This window comes from Gossypium hirsutum, chromosome A08, assembly GCF_007990345.1.
Source record: "Gossypium hirsutum isolate 1008001.06 chromosome A08, Gossypium_hirsutum_v2.1, whole genome shotgun sequence".
NCBI classification, from domain to species: domain Eukaryota; kingdom Viridiplantae; phylum Streptophyta; class Magnoliopsida; order Malvales; family Malvaceae; genus Gossypium; species Gossypium hirsutum.
In genome coordinates this window covers 3,948,067-3,965,823 of record NC_053431.1, presented here as the reverse complement: position 1 = coordinate 3,965,823, position 17,757 = coordinate 3,948,067, and the positions used below count along the sequence as shown (strand labels likewise).

At 33.2% G+C, this 17,757-nt stretch overlaps 1 protein-coding gene across 1 annotated transcript; it reads right to left on the bottom strand.

Annotated features, from left to right (window-relative positions):
- Window positions 1–3,271: 3,271 nt before the first annotated feature.
- On the bottom strand, window positions 3,272–5,273 carry LOC107930477 (uncharacterized). The gene is made up of 4 exons (XM_041074690.1): window positions 5,047–5,273; window positions 4,758–4,941; window positions 3,798–4,646; window positions 3,272–3,520 (listed from the first exon to the last, which is right to left on the bottom strand). The coding sequence occupies exons 1-4, from the start codon at window positions 5,271–5,273 to the stop codon at window positions 3,272–3,274; spliced, it is 1,509 nt and encodes a 502-aa protein (XP_040930624.1).
- Window positions 5,274–17,757: the final 12,484 nt, after the last annotated feature.

The window sequence follows — 17,757 nt, the reverse complement described above, 5'->3', positions numbered from 1 at the left end:
CTTGAGGACAAGAAAATTCTTAAGTGTGGGGGTATTTGATAAACTGTAAATTAAACATATTTTTATCCCATGCTTAGCACATTTATGGATGATTTCTCCTTAGATTTGGTGAATTCAATGCTCCTAATCCTTTAATTTCATGTTTTATACTTAGGTGAGCATAGAAGAGTAAAAAGAGCGAGAAACGGGCTGAAAACGGAGAAAATGGACCCACGTACGAAATCAACATGGCCTGGACTTTCTCACATGGGCGTGTCACACGGCCGTGTCCCTTTGGCAGGATCAAAGCACGACTTACACGGGTAGACTACATGCCCGTGCCTGTTCAACAACCTTCACCACGGGCTGAAGTAATCGCACACGGGCGTGTCCCTACCGAGCCCAAGTATAACCTTATTCGGAAAAGGCCAATTTTGGGGGCTCTTAGGCATTATAAAGCCTATTTAAACACCTGAGGAGGAACTTAGAAGAAAGACGCAGAGTAGGAAGCAAGGAATTACTCAAGGAAAGCCGATTGATCCATCTCAGAAGCCAGATTCATCATTAAGACTGAAGATCTCCCTTCAAGTTCCTTCAGGAGTTTTGGGTTTTCTTATGTTTTGTTATCTTTATTCTTTTGAGATGTTTTCTTTCATAAGTATGAACTAAACCCCCTAAATACCTAAGAGGAATGAAACCTAAGACAGACCTTGTTATTATTATCTAAATTGTATGATAAATATTTGACTTGTTCTTAATTATGTGTTCTTAATTCTTGTTTTGATATTCCATGATATTGATTCAAGTTAAGCTCTTATTCAGAGGAGGAATAGACCATGTCTAAGAGTAAATTTGTCATAATTAAGTGGAGTTGATTGCACGCCTAGAGATAGGGTGATAAGATTTTGCCGGATTAGGGTGAAACCTAATAAGGGAATCCATAGATTGAGTTAATGCAATCTTAGGGTGCTAATTAGAAAGAGATTTCAATTATTCAACCTAGGATTAGACGTTATTAGTCTCGAGAGAGATAATAATATAACTTAGGGATTTCTACGGATCAAGTCAAATGAATAAATCGTTTGATTCAGAGTCAAATCACAAGTGAAGTCTAGGTGGATTTTTCCTTAGGTATTGTCTTAATCAATCGAATTTTACCAAAGTATTTTCCCCAATTTTCTTTTGTGCATTCTTAGTTTAGTAATTAGTTTAGATAACCAAACCTCTTAATTTTTAGGCTAGATAATAAAAAGGAAGTAAATACTAGTACTCGTGGTTTCTTTGGGTTCGACAATCTGGTCTTGCTGAACTATACTACTATTCGATAGGTACACTTGCTTTAATCATGATAATAAGTTAGTCTCAAGAATGATTCATTCATAAATCTTTAAAACCTGTCACGAGTATCACGTATCAGTGCCTAAAGCTTCCTGTAGTTTGCTCTAAAACCTCGATGTAAACCTTGGATCTCGGTCTGAAATAATGGATGTTGGAACCCCATGTAATCTAACAATCTCAGAGATATACAGTTTTGCTAACTTCTTTAGTGGAAAATCTGTTCTGACTGGAATAAGTCAATCTATCGACAATTACCCAGATTGAATCTTTCTTCTTCGGGGTCACAGGTAACCCGGATACAAAGGCCATTGTAACATGTTCCCACTTCCACTCTGGAATCATAATAGGTTGTAACAAACCTGTTGGTACCTGATGTTCTGCTTTCACCTGTTGACATATTTGATTCTTTGCTACAAACTCACAAATTTCTCTTTTCATACTAGCCCACCAATACATCTGTTTCAAATCACAATACATTTTTGTACTTCCAGGGTGAATAGAATACCTACTATTGTGAGCTCCAGAAAGAATATTATTTTTCAAGTCTGAATTATTTGGAACGCAAATTCTTTTACGATAGTATAACATACCATTTTTATCAATACTATACTTTGAATCCTGCTTGTCTCAAGCTATTTGTTTCTTTAATACCAACTTCAAATCTTCATCTTGCAACTCCCGAATTTGTTGGAGAAATACAGGCTTGGCTTTTAATTCTGCTATTACAGATCCATCTCGTAAACATACAAATGGGCATTCATTGACCGGAGTGCAAACAAAGATGATTTCTGACTGACTGCGTCAGCAACTATATTAGCCTTCCCTAGATGATAATTGATAACAAGGTCATAATCTTTAATAACTCAAGCCATCTTCTCCGCATCAAATTGAATTCTTTCTGCGTCATCAAATACTTCAAACTTTTATGATCTGTATACACATAACATTTTTCACGATATAAATAGTGTCTCTAAATTTTCAAAGCAAAAACAATTGCAAAGAACTCCAAATCATGCGTAGGATAATTCTTCTCGTGTGATTTTAACTGCCGAGAAGCATAGGCCACCACTTTTTTCGATTGCATCAACACACAACCTAAACCATTCAAAGATGCATCGCTGTATACAACATATGGCACACCTGATTCTGGTTGAGTCAACACTGGAGCTTTTGTCAACATCTTCTTCAACTTATCAAAACTTTGCTGGCATTCGTCAGACAACACAAACTCAACATTCTTTTGTAACATTCGTGTCATAGGCGAAGCAATCATTGAGAAATTTTTAACAAAACGGCGGTAATATCCAGCTAAACCAAGGAAACTTCACTCTTCCGTTACATTCCTTGGAGTTTTCCAATTTACCACTGCAGATACTTTACTCGGATCTACTCGAATCCCTTCGGCTGAAACAATGTGACCCAGAAATCCAACCTCATGAAGCCAAAATTCACATTTGCTGAATTTTGCATATAATTACTTTTCTAGCAAAGTTTGTAGCACCGACCCTTAAATGTTGAGCATGCTCGGGTTCTGTCTTTGAATAGATCAGTATATCATCAATAAACACAACTACAAATCTATCCAAATAAGGCTGAAAAATTTGATTCATTAAGTCTATAAATGCTGCAGGGGCATTAGTTAAACCAAAAGCCATTACCAAAAACTCGTAATGACCATACCGAGTTCTGAAGGCAGTTTTCGGCACATCACATTCTTTAAATTTAGTTGATAATATCCGGATCGAAGATCTATCTTTGAAAACATAGCAGCACCTTTCAACTGATCAAACAAATCATCAATGCGAGGCAAAGGATATTTATTTTTAATTGTCACTCTGTTTAGCTGCCTGTAGTCTATGCACAGCCTTAGAGATCCATCTTTCTTTTTCACGAACAAGACTGGTGCACCCCAAGGTGACATACTCAGTTTAATAAACCCTTTGTCCAGTAATTCCTACAACAGTGTCTTCAGCTCTTTTAACTCAGCTGGTGCCATACGATATGGTGTCACTGATATAGGAGCTGTCCCAGGTACCACATCAATCACAAATTCAACTTCCCGATCTGGTGGTAAACCTAGAAATTCTTCAGGAAATACATCAGGAAATTCATTAACAACTGACAACTGTTCTAGTTTTGGTTTAGATCCTCGAGTATCAAGGACGTAAGCTAAAAATACCTCATTACCCTTCCGTATTAACCTCTGAGCCGAAAAAGCAGAAATAATTTTGACAACATTATTTGAATTCTCAGGCTCAACAGAAAGTATATCACCAGTTTAACATTTCAAACTGATCCGCTTCTCGCGACAATTTATCACAGCATCATATTTTTGTCAACCAATCCAATCCCAGTATAACATCGAATTCCCGAAAGGGTAGCAACATTAAATCAGCAGGGAACTCACAACTTTTTATTTTCAGTGGACAATTTCGACACACTAAATTTACTATCACACTTTGTCCTAACAGATTTGTAACTTGAACATCATATTTAGTTGGTTCAACAGATAATTTCTTTTCTGATGCTAATACTGTGCAAATATAAGAATGTGTAGACCCTGGGTCAATTAATGCATATACAATAACATTAGAGAGACAAAAAGTACCAGCAATAACGTCTGGAGCCGTGGCTTCTTCTCTAGCTCGGATGGCGTATGTACGTGCTGATGCCTTAACCTCTGACCGAGCAATAGAATCATTTGCACTCGAACGAGTAACTCCTACAGCACTACTTTGACTCGTACATTTACTTCTCTGAGAAGTAGCCATCTGTTTCTCCTTCTGTTCTTCTTCATCTTTTTGTAACAGAGGACAATTCTGGATAAAATGATCAGTGGCTCTACATTTGTAGCAAGCTCCTGTTTTACCTCTACATTCTCCCAAATGGTATTTTCCATAGTGTTGACATTTAGACCTGGGAGTATTTTGTACACTGGCTTCACTAGCAACTGATCTGATTAATATTTCACGATCAGGTTGAGTTACTCTAGTCTTCGATCGTTCAGGTATCGATGTAGCTCGAATGGAATCCTCCTTAAACTTTTTAATCGGAAATGCTAAAAATAATTTGGAGGAGCTTCTCTTATAAGATTCTTTGTTTCTTCTTTCCAGTTGCATCTTTCTATTGTACACTTCTTCTATCTTTTGAGCTCGATTTGATAAAACCACAAATTCTCGAATTTTTGTACCGCCTATCATTATTCTGATTTCGTCATTTAGCCCTTCTTCAAATCGGACACATATGTCTTCTTCTGTAGGAATAATCTCTCGAGTATATCTGCTAAGGTATACAAACTCCCTCTCATACTCAGCTTCTGTCTGATTTCCCTATCGAAGATCAAGAAATTCTCTCTTTTTCTTGTCTAAATATCTTTTACCAACATATTTCTTTTTAAACTCAGCATGGAAAAATTCCCAAGTAAGTTTCTCAGCTGGTACCACAGCATCTATTGTCTCCCACCAGTGATATGCTTCTTCTTTTAACAAGGAAACAACACACCTTAAATAGTCATTTGGAGAACAAGCCATTTCTTTAAAAACTCTTATTGTGCTCTGCAACCAATACTCAGCTTTTACTGGATCATCATTTGACCTGCCCTGAAATTCTTCAGCTCCAAATTTTCTGAGTTTTTCTACCGGAGTTCTCTTACTTGATTTAGTTAGTGAAGAAGGAGGTGAAGGAGCAACTGATGGTACTATTGGTGGTACTGTAGGGGGAGAAGGTTACTGGGTCTGATTCCTTTCCTGCATCCTCTCATTATACCACTGATTCATTACTCCAATAATCATGTTTCTAAGTTCTTGTTCTCGTATCAAGGAAATTGGAACATCTATGTTTCTAAGTTCTTGTTCTCGTATCAAGGAAATTGGAACATCACTACTTGTCCATTGTTTAGATGTCTGTACTCTACTGTTTGCTTCTTCCTGTTCAGCATGTTTAGGTCTATCCAACATCTTTACAATCTATTAAAAAAACAAGGGTTAAATCGGATCATACACATCACACTATCACAGATTTATATGGCATGAATTTCTAAACATTTTACACATCACGTCCATTTCGAGAATCGACTAAACCGAAGCTTTGATACCAATAAATGTAACACCCCTAACCCCAAACTGTCACCGAAATAGGGTTACGAGGCATTACCGAACATATTGGTTAATTTACAAACAATTCATGAGTAAACAACAAATATATTAAAATTAAACCATTAAGTCTCTTTTATGAACCCTTGAGGCCTAAATCACGTATTATAAATGAATAGGGACTTATTCAAGTACTCTAGAATTTATTTTTTTATTTTATTTTATTATTATTATTTAAAAAAAACTCAAGATAACCCTTTTAGAAACATCTAACCTTCCTTGCAATTTTAAAATTGCAACCAATTCAACACAAACAACAACTCAATAAATACAATCTTCATCCAAATCACATTCGTTTTGTAACAATATAACTAGTCCTTATTTTATCTAACATTATATCCATTCATACTTTCAAGTAGTATTTAAACATCTTAGTTAATTTCCATTCATATCATATGTCAACTTATATTAACTTAACTAATATATTCATGAGTTAATACAAAACATTGTCATATAAGCTCCTATACATACCTTATAAACCACATAAAGTATTTATAACAAAATCTACCGAAAAAATCGAGATAGTGTGACTTGAGCTTGATGATCCGATCCTCTGACCCACCAGTTAATCTACAAAGAATAATAAACATTACAAGTAAGCTGACTATACTTTAGTAAGTTCGTCGGTTTTAACTATAAATCTTACCAAATATTAGTTTTCCAAAATTCAAATCATATGGACATTCCAAGTCAGTTACTTTCATCTTGTAAGTCATAATCTCATTTAAAAAATTTACTTAATTGAGCTAAATGATAATAATGATAACATTACTTACATTTTTTTTCATACGTTACATTTATGACTTACCAACTTGTCCATTCAAGGAACGGCTTACGAATTTGAGTACATCATGATTTGAAGCCCGAAGTCTAGCTGAAGCACATAAGTACTAAACGGAAGCCCGAAGGCTAACTAAAGCACACAAGTGCTAAACGGAAGCCCGAAGGTTAACTGAAGCTCATCAGAGCTGAACTGAAACCCCAAAAGGGTTAACTAAAACTCATATGAGTTAACAAAAGATCGTAAGAGCTAAATGGAAAGCAAACACGAGAATTCATAACAAATGCTGAATCTCGATTTACTTGGGTAATTTACCATCAATTCATCTTTTTCTGTAACACCCTGAAAATTTCTACAGTGAGATATTATCCTTAATATAGTAAAATAAGGAAATAAAGTGACAAGAAGAGGAAAAATTGAGTTATGTCACTGGGAAGTATATTATGATATACTGATTTAAGAAATGACTAAATTGTAAAAGTGAGAAAAGTTTTGTGGCCCAAGAGTAAATACTTAAAATTTGAGGGATTAAAATGTAAATATGAAAAGTTGAAGGACTAATAGTGAAAATATTTTAAGGGTGGAATGATCTAGAAACCAAGGAAAATTGATGAATTAGGACCAAATTGAATAGGTGAAAAATTATGAGGGACTAAATTGTAATTTTACCAAATTAAGTGATGACTCAAGAATGAAATTTTAAAAGATCACTAAGGGAAAAATGGTCAATTGGAAGAGAGAGAAATCTAGAGACAATGATGATGTTGGAGATATTTTAGATAAATTAAATAAATAAATATTAGTTTATTAATACTTTAAATTGATTTTTAAATGATATTTTATTATTTTATTATTATTTTATTTAGGATATATAAAGAAAGAAAGATGAAGAATCATGATCTTTTCTTTCCCATGCAAACCAACGTGAGAGAGAGGAAGAAGAAAAGAAGTTTTCTTTCTTTATAATTTGGTCCTTCCACCAAAAATTCACCATTTTCACCTAGAAATCAAAAGAATTTCCATAGCTACTAAGAGAGAAAAATGTTAAGGAGACCATGAGGAGTTAGAATATCAAGTTGGATTCAAGAAATAGAAGCTGGAGGAGAGAGAAAATCAAGTTAAAGATTAGTATCAATAGAACAAGGTAAGTACATCAAGATTTCAATATGTTTTTAAGTTTGTTATTATTGACAAAGCATGAAAATAATGTAATAGTAGAGTTTTCTTACACAAGGTCCTATATTCTTGATATGTTAGTGAAGAGAAAATAAGAGAAAGTGATGAGAAATGATGTAGAAAAAGAAAATAAGGGTGTTATAACATGGTAATTAATATCTTGCACTAAAACAGTTTTGGACAGCAGCAGTAGTCTAAATTTGAAAATCATAAAAAATTGTAGAAATATAATTATAGGATGAATAAAATATGAAATTAAAGCTTATTAAGTATAGTTTCTTATAGAAGAAATTATGTAAGAAATGAAATTGTAAATCATGAGATATGATGAATTTTTTGAGACAAGGTCAGAATGATTTTGGGTTCCCCTGTTTTGACTTTGTAAAATCATAAAAAATTGGATAAAAATAATTATGGGCTTAAATTTATATATTTAGAATCTTGAATGAGTTTATTTTCAAAAGAAACAAACAAAAACATCATTCAAATTCTGTATGGGGAGATAATTAATTTTTAGTGAAGAAGGGTCACAACTGTCAGATAGCAGAATAAGGGTGACTTTAAAGAATAAACTGTACTTATTGGCTAAACCAAAAATTCTAAAAATTTTATGGAAAGAATATATATAAGTCTAGTTTCAGGGAAAATTATTGGATCTAAATTTGGAGCTCTATATCTCCAGATATAAATAATTTAGTGATTATGATGCAGATAGATATTTGAATATTCATAAAAGTAAATAATAAAAATTATAGATAATGTTACTTACAAGTGTGTATATACATTAAGGATGTGGAATGGAGAGGAGGAGGAGGAAAAATATGTATGAATATTCATCTAACATGGCTAATTTGCATATTTTAGGCTCAGGGACTAAATTGAATAAAAGTAAAACTTTATGGGTAATTTTGTAAAAATGTCAGAAATGACCAAATTGCATGAAATGGATTATTTGATTATTTAAATTATAAAATTGAATGAAATTATTAATTTAGTTTAAGATCGGGGGAAAACATGTTTTAGGGATTAAATTGAAACGAGTTGAAATTATGGAAAATTCTGATAGTTTATAGAATTCATGGACTGTTATCAATATGTATGAGAATAATTGCTAGAAATAAGGATTAAATTGCAAGAATTTTATTTTCTTGACCCTAAGGATGAAATCGTCATTAATTAAAAGTTTAGGGGCAAAATGGTAATTTTGCCTAGAGCATTAATTAAATGCATTAGAATATGAAATGAATGAAAATGATGATCAAATTTATTTATAAAGATCCGGACGACTCAAATACGAGACTTGATCGTGGAAAAGAAAAGATATCGGATTAATGAAATTATAAACACAAACAAGCAATGAGGTAAGTTTGTGTAACATGAATTATATTTTTAAATACTTGAAATATGTGGTTATGTGATGAAAATACGATTTGAATGTTCAATTCTTGATAATTGATGAAATATTGATAATACTCGATATAAATTGAAAATAAATCCCTGTTGAATGGAATGGAATTCGATGGATCATTGGAAAAGGAATTGACGATAAAAAAGATCTAGCCCGGACGGGTGATCCTATTCTGATATAGCCCTCCCGAAGGATATGTGTAAAATGGATTTAGCACGGATGGGTAATCCCGCTATAAGGATGAGTTTATATTACAGGGGATTTAGCCTGGACTGGTAATCCCGCTATAAGGATGAGGTTCGCGAGAGTGTGCTTTCTGAAATGATATGTGTAAGACCATGGTTGAAAGATACCATGGCAACATGATATGAAATGTGTAAGACCATGGTTGAAAGACATCATGGCAACATGATATAAAATGTGTAAGACCATAAGACAATGGTTGAAAGACACCATGGCAACATGATATGAAATGTGTAAGACCATGGTTGAAAGATACCATGGCAACAGGATATAAAATGTGTAAGACTATGGTTGAAAGATACCATGGCAACATGATATGAAATGTGTAAGACCATGGTTGAAAGATACCATGGAAACAGGATATAAAATGTGTAAGACCATGACTGAAAGATACCGTGGCAACATGACGGGAATGAATAAGACCATCGTTGAAAGATACCATGGCAATGTAACATGAAATGAACAAGACCATGGTTGAAAGATACCATGGCAACCTGACAGAAAATGAGTAAGACCATAGTTGAAAGACACTATGGCATCATGTCAAAGATAAATAAGACCGTGGATGGGAGACGCGATGACATCTATTGAACAATTGATATTCAGGTAATATGTATCAGATGACGAGTGATTATATGAAATGGTTGTGTGAAATGTTTACAAGAACTGGTCATATGGAAATGTATGTACAAAATAGTTGTATGAAATAATTATGAAGATAGATAAACGAAATAAGAATAAGTACATGAAATATAATTTATGTTAAGTTTGATATAAACTTTACCGGAATAAATATACATAAAATAAATGGAAATGATGGAGAATGAAATATTGATATAATGAAATGATTGATATATACTTATGAAGAAACGATAAGAGAATGATATGTTTCATGACATGTACATATATGATTGTCTTTGATATGTTGATATAAGGAAATCATGTAAGTAAAGACAATTATTAAACTCAAGCGTGACATGTCAAGAAAATAAGTATATCAATGTTGAATTTATATGAAATATGTGCAAGTATACTAACAATGATGTTGTTTGACGCTTAGACAAGTGTCAAGCTATTGATTGAATGGTAACATGTTTAATTATAAGAAGCATTGAAATGGTAAGTACTTAGATGAAAATATTTAAGATTTTACTAAATTTTTTATGATCCCGATTTAATTCCGGTTGGTTTTTAATTATGTTTGGGGCTTCAAGGGCCCAATAGAGAGACGTTATGATTATTTTCAAAATATGAATAATAAATGACTTAGAATTATCTGAAAATGTTCAATAAACTCTGGTAATGCCTCGTACCTATTCCGGCAATGGATACGGGTAGGGGGTGTTACATTTTCACTGAACGATCATACTCATTTCCTTCGTTCTGTTCCTCCGAAATACTCAGTTCGATTTCGTAACTTTTATACATAATTTACTTATTTTCAACAATTAACATACATAAATATTAATCACCATTCATAAAATAATATTGAAATTTAGTAATTTAACTGTACGAACTTACTCGGAACAATTTGCAGTAGTTGTAGAGATTGCTGGAACTATTCCGGATTTTTCTCTTTTCCTCGTTTATCCTCGATTTCTTGAGCTATAATGTAAAATTTTTTCCATTTATTCATTAGTATTTATTCAAATTCTACTCTAATTTACAGCTTATACACTTTAATTTTTGAAATTGTACTTTTACCCCAAATTTTACAATTTTTACAATTTAGTCCCTGCTCAATTAACCTTCCAATTGAACTAGTTTTCTCAACTAACACTTTATTCTATTGCTTTAAACTACTTCATAACCTTCATAAATTAGAATTTCAGCATTAGACCTCAATTCCAAACTTTTTCACAATTAGGTCTTAAAAATCAATTTCCACTAAAATTGCTTAATAAAATCATCATATAATAAGATTAAAACTTCAAATCCATGCTAAATCATCATAAAATTACAGAAATTATTCATAGAAACTTTCAATTTCACTCATAGAATCCTAAAAAAATGAATTTAATAGTAGGACCTAGTTGTAAAAGTCTTAAAAACACAAAAATTACAAAGAAAAAGCAAACAATTAAACTCACATGATGCAAAAATATGAAAAAAAAGCTTGTTGCAAGCCTCCTATGGAATTTTTAGCTGATGAGAAAGAAGAAAAATGAAGAAAAACCTAGATAATTCCAATTTAGTCCTAACTTTATTTAGTTAATCTTGGCAATATTCCAATTTTGCCCTTATTTCACTAATTTCCTGACTTTTTCTCAGCTATTGCCGTCCAAAATATCTCCCTTGGGAAGATTTTCCCTTTAGGTCCTTCCTCATTGGACACTTAAGCTATTTAATCACTTTCACAAGTTTTACACCTTTACAATTTAGTCCTTTTTATTTAATTAACCACCCAAACGATAAAATTTTCTAACAAAATTTTAACATCATATTACTAACACTCCAGAAATATTTATAAAATTATTTTCAGCTCAGTTTTACGAGATCGAGATCTTGATACCTCGTTTTTAACTTAATTTATTTAATAATTTTTCTTTAAATTTTAATTTCTCCTAGTTAAAATATTTCTAACATCTCTCTCACTTCTAAATATTATTTTATTTTAATTACCTAATCCCAGTCATTGGATTTAGTGATCTCGAATCACTGTTCCGACACCACTGAAATTTTAGGCTATTACACATGCGCATGACACGGCCGTGTGGTGATGTGGGTGTGGCCATGTGGGCCACACGGGCTAGGCCAAGTTGGGCATGTGGGTCTTGGGCCAGGCCGTGTGGGCCATACGGGTAAGCCACACAGGCATGTGGGCCCATAATTCTGAAATTTGCCCTAGGGTCGTACGAGTAGTTCCGATCGGCTGTAGGCCTACTGTAGGGCTGGTAAGGGCTAACCAAACCATAGATTATGTGATTTGATATTCTGATAGTATACTCTGAGTAGGACACTTTTATGCATGTCTGACTATCCTAATATATGTATATATGATATTTGTACGCAAGCTTGATAAGCATGTTATATCTGTATCTGGATCTGTATTTTGTATCTGTTTTTAGGGTGGGATTGTATATACGGAGGAAGTGTTCTGAAAGGTGACCCTCACCTATATTCTGGTAGCTTGGCTGCATATTATTTGATACGTGTTGTAATGACACAATATGGTGTGTAGGGATGGGTGGGTGTTTTTAATCCCACACGGTGTGTTGGGATGGTCGGAGATGGTGTGTAGAGGATGGGGGTAGGATTCTGCATATCTGATTCTGTCAACTGTTTTCATAAATAACTAAGGTCCGATTTGATTTTGAATGTATATGTGATTACTGTATAAATTGTATGTCTATTTCCGTTGGGCTACACACTCAGTTTACGCAAACTCACATCTGTTTGTCTGTTCTGTTCAAGTAATCTACAAACTTAGGCGGATCGGTACGATGAAGCCTCTTGGTGACCATGAGTTTATAAACGGTTTATGATTATGATTTTATTTTGATTTTAAGGATTATTTCTGAAGTTTTTTAATAATTGGACTCACTGGACTTTTTGGTTTAACTTTGGAATTTGGATTTTTAGTTTAACTTTTTAGTTGCAACGGGTATTTAAAACCATTTTTTTTACGAAATCAAGAGTTTTCCAAAATAATGAATAGGATTTTCAAAAATAACATTTTATAGTACTTCCGCTGTAGATCATGTTTGGCAAATTATTTAATTAAATAACGTTTGTGACAATTGCTATAAGCGAAAATGAGATATAAAACTGAAATGATTTATCGTATCGACTTTGTTTTTAAAACCCTTTTTTGTAGTGTCTCCAGATTCGGTCATGACATCTAGGCCGGGTTTAGGGTGTTATAGGCGCTGATGAGCACATTGAACTATCCATATGGCTGAGAGCCCTCACAGCCCAAGCACAACAACGCAATTATTTAGGGCGCGCTATAGCACTTACCTAATAGCTTGTTGTACAGGCCTCCCGCTTAATTTTCGAATGAACATACAGTAACATCTCTAGATCTGGCCATAACATCTAGGCCGAGTTTGGGTTGTTACGCGTATACTATCGACAATCATATACATGTCATTATCAATCATGGTTTTAAATGGTCATGCCTAAATCATCAAATTCTAACTACAATCATGATATCATTCACAACTTTAAGAAAATAATCAATAATCATAAACATATAAAGCACAAAATTATTCATCCATGTAGATATTTCTCACCATCCTAATCTAGGACCTAATTGCATAATCTAATTCTCTAGATGCCTTTAAAAATCTAATCAGGGACTAAATTGCATAAAATAAGTGAAAATAAGGAAAAACTATAATTTTGAGTTTTCAAGGGCCACACGGTTGTGTGTCCAGCCCGTGTGCATGGCCCCAGGCCATGTGTGAAACCACAAAATGCAAGTTCAGGGGCCATACGGCCGTGTGCGGAGCGCGGATGTGAGGGAAAAATAGGGGACACGACCGTGTGAGGGACTGTGTAATCCACATGGGTAAACCGTGGGTACTTAGGTAGTTTCAAATTTTAACCCGATTTATAATAAAAAAGTCACCCACCTTACTTTCTTGGGACCTCAAGTGACCACCCTATGTTCAAGCTTGATCCAAACACCTATAAGGATCTTTTAATCGACAAAACAAGATGATTATTGGTGGGTTTTCAAGATTCGATAGAGCTTTTCGATAGAAATGTTTAAGGATTCAATAACGGGTTGATAAATTGGTCAAAACTCATTACTTCCTAAAGATTGAAAAGTCCTAATTAATAGTGAACAAAATACTTACTGATTTTGACAGGGACTTGACGAGTAAGCAACGCAAGATCCAATGTTTTTGATGAAGACGATAGATTAGGGCCTGATTGCAAAGATTCAAGAATTCAAAAAATTTCCAGCAACAAGGTTTTGAGAACAAGTTTGTGACAAGGGGGTTTTCTGAGGTTATGTGAAAATAAGAGTTGGGGTATGGTTTTTATTTGCTAAAATAACAAATGGGAATTTTAGTTGAACTGGGGAGTCTTTTAGAGAATTGGGTTGAGCAAAGTTTTGGGATTTTATTGGGCAATTAGCCATTCTGTGAAGAAAATCATTAAAGTAGGATGGCTAACGTGGATTGGGTTTTTTGTAAATGGGTGGAAAAAAAGAAGAAGAAAAAGTGCAATTTAGGAGTCTTGAACTTTGGTTCACTATACTTTCTACCAAGCTCTTAACCACTAGACTAGGATTAAATTCATGATAATTTTTTAAGAATCTAACCTCCTATTGTGTAGGGTGTTAGAACTCCCCCCTTCTTAAGGAATTCTTTTTCTCGAAATTTTACCTTTTTCGAATAAGTGGGGATATTTTTGGTGGAATGGATCTTCTATTTCCCACGTAGCTTCCTCAACACCATGGTTTCGCCATAACACTTTACTAATAGAATTTGTTTCCTTATCAGAACTTTCACATTTTTTTAAAGAATTCTAATGGGTTCTTCTTCGAAGGACAAATTAGGTCTTACCTCAATTTCTTTGATGGGCACAATATGCGATAGGTCAGAACGGTAATGTCTTAGTATGGTTTTTATTTGCTAAAATAACAAATGAGAATTTTAGTTGAATTGGGGAGAGTTGAATTCAATTTAAGAGGCTTGAACTTTGGTTCTCTATACTTTCTACCAGGCTCTTAACCACTAGACTAGGATTCAATTCATGATAATTTCTAAGAATCTAACCTCCTATTGTTTGGGATGTTACAATTCTCCCCTCCTTAAAGAAATTTTATCCTCGAAATTTTACCTATTTCGAATAAGTGGGGATATTGTTGACGGAGTGAATCTTCCCATTTCCCTTGTAACGTCCTCAACACCATGGTTTTGCCACAACACTTTTACTAATGGAATTTGTTTCCTTATAAAAACTTTCACATCTTTTTAAATAATTCTAATGTGTTCTTCTTCAAAGGACAAATCAAGTCTTACCTCGACTGCTTTAATGGGCACAATATGAAATAGGTCAGAATGGTAACATTTTAGCATGGAAACATGGAAGACGTCATGGATACAATCTAGTTTAGGTGGTAATTTGAGTTGATAAGCCACATGGCCAACTCTTTTGAGGATTTGGTACGAACCTATGAAGCGACGATTGAGTTTCCCTTTTTGGGCACTGACAACATGTTCCATAACCCTTAGTATTGCCTGGGTTACCACGTCCTCAACCATAGTATATGAATAGCTTATAAATTCGATGGATCGGAAATTAGAACCATGCAAGTTCAATTGAAAAGATATGAAATTACGATACTTGAATGTTATATAACAAAAGTAAATTAATTCTCTTTAACAACCTTTTTATTCACTAATATTTTATTTGCCAATTTTTTGGATACAAAGTTTATCTTATAATATATGACATTGTTGAAAGGCTTAAATTTAGAGTTTTTTGAAAAAAAAATTATTTTTCTCAGGCACAACACTTGTAGACACAAATTCCACCTTGAATGTTATGGGCTTAACAAGCTGGTGGGCAATCCTTTGCAGTTTCAATCATTGCTACATAGCATCCACCGTTGCTGCAATGTTAGATGGTAGCTGCTCTGACACTGGTAAGGAACTATATTTTTTAGTTATCAAGTCACAAAAGCCACCATGTTTACACTGGCCCAAACAATCTATGTCACGAGTGCATGCTTCTGAGTTTGATACACCTGCAAATTAAACAACAATTTTTTCATCATTTAAACATTTTCTTAGTTATTTTATATTAGCTATTATATATAATGAGTTTAAGACACACATGATTTGAATCGCAATGATTGCAAACACTCATTTATTTTAAGACTACAATCTCTTTTATACTAAAAAAAAATTACATGTATATATATGTATGTAATAATTAAATATTGAACTGGATAAATATTTTAGATACTAACAAAAATTCACAAGCAAAACTGCAAAAAGAGAAACCATGCTGAAAGAAGCCATAGTTTAAAATGAAAGCTATTGAGAGATGAAACAAAGAGTTAGTAGTATGATAACAAGCTGATGATATACAAAAAATGACATGCATTTGGTCATTTATAGCTGAATTTCTTGGAATTTTTTTAACCTAATTTGCATTAAAGTTATGACTTGGTAGGTGAAGATATACTTGCCAATTTTGTAGCAAGAGAAAAATCATATAGAAGATTTTGCAATATGTTTTATATGTCACCTATGGCAATATAATAATAGCACAACTAATTTAAGATATAGTTAACATATATTATCATTTTTCTATTTTTGATAATTAGTTGACAATAATATTTTTATACAATAATTTATAGGTAATAAAAAATTGCAAATAATTGGCTATTATTTTTATCTACACCTTAGTAATTGTGCTTGTAAACTCAAAAAATAAACCCTAATTCATACGGTAGAATTTTTTATTATTAATCTTTGTACTATACAAAAGTTGTGGATTTAGTCCTTTTAATTTTATCTAATCAATTTTAATTACTCTACTTTTTTAATGTGAAATTCTAGTACTTGCATATACAATAGCAGTTAAATTTGTTAGATTAAATTATGCTATTAGTCTCGTTCTATGTGTTAGTTGTGGATTTAGTTCCTATTCTCTAATTAGATCATTTTTTGTTTTTATAGTTTATATAATTTATTTTTTAAAATTTTGCTGGAATAAGGTAAGAAGTCAGTTGTTGATGCGCAATGTCTGTTAAACCAGATTATGAAGGAGGTAGTGATAAAAGAAATCACAAAACGGTTGGATGTTTGTATTGTGTATGTTATCTCTGATAGTGAGAGAGTAAGTCCAACTCAATGTGTTTCTAATAAAGGTGGCATAATAGTTATCCTGAATAAATAGACTCAATTAAATTATTTCCAAAGTCATAGAATTTTCTTTTGATTCAAATGTAGTCCGATTGAGCTTTTGTTGAGCTAGTGGAGGGACCAATTATACATATACAATTACGCTCGAGTAATTGCAATTATGTCCAGAAGCATCTTTCAGATAATTCATAATTTACTTAATCTTGGAGTTAGTCCACAAGTAGTACCATGATTAAAAACTTCTTATTGTATACTCTTTACGAAAGTAATTCATCCAACTACTTTGTTTAATGACCTCATCGTGAATGTGTTACCCTCATATGATATCATTGATTCCTTTGAGTTAAATTCATTCACTCAATACAATCATATTTTATCTCATCATCATCGTTGTGTCTTCTTAATGGTTAATATGATCATTGTCAACTAATGAATGTGACAAATAACTCGTTCGAGGACAAGCAACCCTGTGGCCAAATCCATTTTTATCAATTCAAACAATATCAATGAGAGGATATCGTTAACTCCTAGTCAAGCTATGAATTTCATTGTTGTCAGTAAAGCAATGCCAAACATAAGTCATGTGCCCAACATATTGGCTATTAACTCGGTCATGTTGAGAGCATAAGCCTATACTATTATCAAATGACATGAGTTACATATGCATGGTTAGTGACTAACTCAGGATTTAGGTAAGTCATACCATGAACGTCACAAGTGAATTGATCCAACTTAGGTCAAGTCTAATGTCTCATTCTTCCAATCAGTACATTATGTCTCTACCCGTGGAGCCAACTGCTCAGATAGCCAAGACTAATCATCTCTCTAACTGGAATTGTATACGACATA